We start from the raw sequence: 3,276 nt of genomic DNA on the forward strand, positions 1-3,276 counted from the left end.
ACTTCAGCCTTAAGTGAGATGTCAATTTGCATCTGAAGTAAGAACACACAGGCGAGTCGTTTTAAATGACAAACTCGCATTCTCAGAGTGAAGTATGGCTAAACACAGCCGACTGGGCGCTTTTATGAAGTCCCTGGGGAGTGTGAGCGGAAGGTAGAGTGAAGAAGAAGAAAACGTGAGGGCGGAGCGAAGCGACCACTAAGGCCACTGGCTCGGCGAGGAGGCAGCAGAGCCACTGCTGATGCAGACATGACATTTTCTGACACATTGCTTCTTGATTGGGCCACAAAGCGTCTCAGCGCAATTAAACCAAACTTCAAGAGGGAGGCAATCACGACGTCAGTCCTAACAGTCCTTCCAGACACACCAGGAGGTCTCACCGTCCAGGTTTCTTTCTACACAGGGGAGCTTTGGAACGGCGGTGAACAGTTTTGTAGCAGAGGCGATTTAGATGGTGTAAATGGCGAGCTACCGCACCTCGTTCTCCATCAACAACATTTTAAGAGAAAGACTTGATTCTCAGAGATCGTTCCAGCTGTCTCGGGAATACACCACCGACGACGTCGAGAACCCCGAGCTCCTGGAAAAGTCAGAAGGGCTAAGCTGTGCTGGATCTGCTCATTCTCAAGATAGCAATGAGGATGAAAGCAGCAGAAACAGTAGAACTGTACCCTGCCTGACTGATGCTGATACATCATCTGACCGTCAGTCCTGTGAAGAAGAATATACGGGAGAAGAGTGCTCTCATGCGGGAAGACAGCAGGGTAAGACCCGCCCAAAGTCTGATATCAGTCAAATAAACAAATAAAAAAGTGTACAGTGTGCAGAGACATTGTTCTGCATCTCCTCTTTGTTAGTAGGAGTTTATTGGACTTTTGAAAGCAGTCAGATTACTTAGTGTTGTTATTTTGATCGTTATTCTTATTATTATTGTTGTTATTATTGTTGTTGTTTTGCTGTTGTTGATGTTAGTAGTAATAGTAGAAGTGTAATCATTATTTCTGTAATATTTACACTTTTTCAGTAAAGACCGTATTTCTATGAATTTAGTCAACAGCATTTACCTTTTTTCATATATAGATTATAGATGTTTTTAGAATATAGAATATAGAATATAGATCCACTCATAATTTAGCCCGTGCTTTAAAACGTGGCGTTACCTGACTGCCACAGTATGTGTGTCATATTCTGTGTCCTTATTTAATGTATGAACCAAATTTATATCGTTTATATGCTTGATTTCCACGCTTGTAAACACCAGGACCTGTCAGCTCGTGCTGAAGGCCTGAATATAACCAATATTCCTCTTATTTACAACCGAATCCATGTCTAACACAGAGCTCGAGCTGCGTCTACCGGACACTGACGGGGAGAAAGTGGACAGCTGTGATTTTTCTCATCACCTTCCTAAAGCCAACAAGAAAAGGTCTCGCGCCGCCTTTTCTCACGCGCAGGTCTGCGAGCTGGAACGGCGCTTTCACGTGCAGCGCTACCTCTCCGGCCCCGAGCGCGCGGACCTGGCGGGAGCTCTTAAACTGACCGAGACGCAGGTGAAGATCTGGTTTCAGAACAGGAGGTACAAAACTAAACGGCGGCAGATGGCCACCGAGCTGGCGGCGACCTCCACAGCCACGCTGGCCAAGAGAGTAGCGGTGAGGGTCCTGGTGAAGGACGACCAGAGGCAGTACAGAGTCGAGGACGCGCACTCTCCGCATTTCCTGCCCTTCTACCAGTCCTATCAATACTGCCCTTATATGTACTGCATCCAACCTTGGCTCTCCACCACCACGCTTCATGGTGGCCTGTACTGACAGCTTCAGCTGGTGTTTCTTTCCCAGTGTGACTGCATTTCATTACTGAAGTGGTGCGTTTTTCCAAGGACACAGATTCACCCTAGGGCACTCTGGCGCAGTGTTGCTCCTTGTGTATGCTAAATGGTTGGGAATACTTCAAAAACAAACAATGCCTTCAACCCTAACCTTTATTCTGATGAGAAAAAAAATCTAAAGTCAATCAAAACGTATTTCAGAAATACAAGTAAGTGCCTACTCCCTTTTGTTACATGTAATATTCTTGTTCTGGTAGCATGTAGATGACATATGTGACTTATTTCTGTATGTATGCTTTCAAAATGACTCAAACTGCACACTGTACACCGACAGAGATCTCACTGGGATTACACTCCAAGCTTGGAGGAGAACTGACCAATAAATTTAAGGACACTTAAATCAACCTGAAAGCCAGTGTCAAAAGTCACTTTACAAGGTTTCTATATATTGCGATAAACGCAATGGGATACGTTTGGAAGTGTTCGTTTACAGTAAGAATGCTAAAATAAACTGTCGGCAATGTTGATCCTAATCAAGTGAGGTGCTTCTGGATAACCACAAGACATGGCTCGTAAGGGCTTTATAGCAGGTTTAGATAGCCTACATCAATGGCTATGGTGCAATAAGAAGAGATCATGTCTAAATTGTTTGCTGTGCCAAAACTGTGACTTAAGTATAATTAACGAGAAAGCCAATGAAATTCAATTCAGAATCCAGAGTCAGAGCAATAATTATTTTATGATAATCTAAACGTGACAGGTAAAATGTAAGGTAATACTATTTACTAAGACAATCATATTTTTTTCATATTGTTTCAATTCAGCTTTACGTCCATAAAAAAAAAAAGATTACTTATTGTTCACTCGATTGTTGGAATTCTGAAGCGAATTTGCGTTATTTTTCTTTTACTCTGTAAAGGTCTGTACTTGGCCTACTTACATGCTGGTCGGCTATCACAATTTTCGACGATGTTAAAATATTTGACACTTATTAACAGTAAAACATATTTGAACGACATTGGAAAATGCTACCAAAATCAAAAAGCATTTTAAATAAAATGTTGAAACAATGGCATTAGCCTATAGCAGCAATCGTCCTCAGTAGCATCTTAGGGCTAGCAAAAAATAAATATATAGAGCGTAATTTAAAAGAGTTGTTGAAATAATTTTAGTAAAGCAAATCTACCCGATTGATTTAACTGAAAGGGTTTGAAGGTTTGACTAAACATTTTACTTTTGTTTAGTTTCATTATTAATTTGTAGTATGACAAGATATTTAGGCAATCATAGCGATTTTTCGTAAATCAGTAAAGATTACAAAATATAAAATATTAAAAGCCACTCACGTCTTGTGCTTGGCGTTTAGTAGAGCATTCAGTCTTAACACGTTTTCAGAAGAGTTTCAGAAGAAATCATTTAAAGCAAAGTAACAAAACCTTAGGTCAGGG

The 3,276-nt window shown here is 41.2% G+C and overlaps 1 protein-coding gene across 1 annotated transcript; it reads left to right on the top strand.

Moving 5' to 3' along the window:
- Nucleotides 1-344: 344 nt before the first annotated feature.
- nkx3.3 (NK3 homeobox 3) lies at nt 345-2,199 on the top strand. Its single transcript, XM_072676934.1, has 2 exons — nt 345-764; nt 1,339-2,199. The coding sequence occupies exons 1-2, from the start codon at nt 461-463 to the stop codon at nt 1,809-1,811; spliced, it is 777 nt and encodes a 258-aa protein (XP_072533035.1). The 5' UTR covers nt 345-460; the 3' UTR covers nt 1,812-2,199.
- The last annotated feature ends 1,077 nt before the right edge of the window (nt 2,200-3,276 follow it).

The sequence above is a fragment of the Salminus brasiliensis genome, chromosome 4 (assembly GCF_030463535.1).
Source record: "Salminus brasiliensis chromosome 4, fSalBra1.hap2, whole genome shotgun sequence".
Classification (NCBI taxonomy): Eukaryota; Metazoa; Chordata; class Actinopteri; order Characiformes; family Bryconidae; genus Salminus; species Salminus brasiliensis.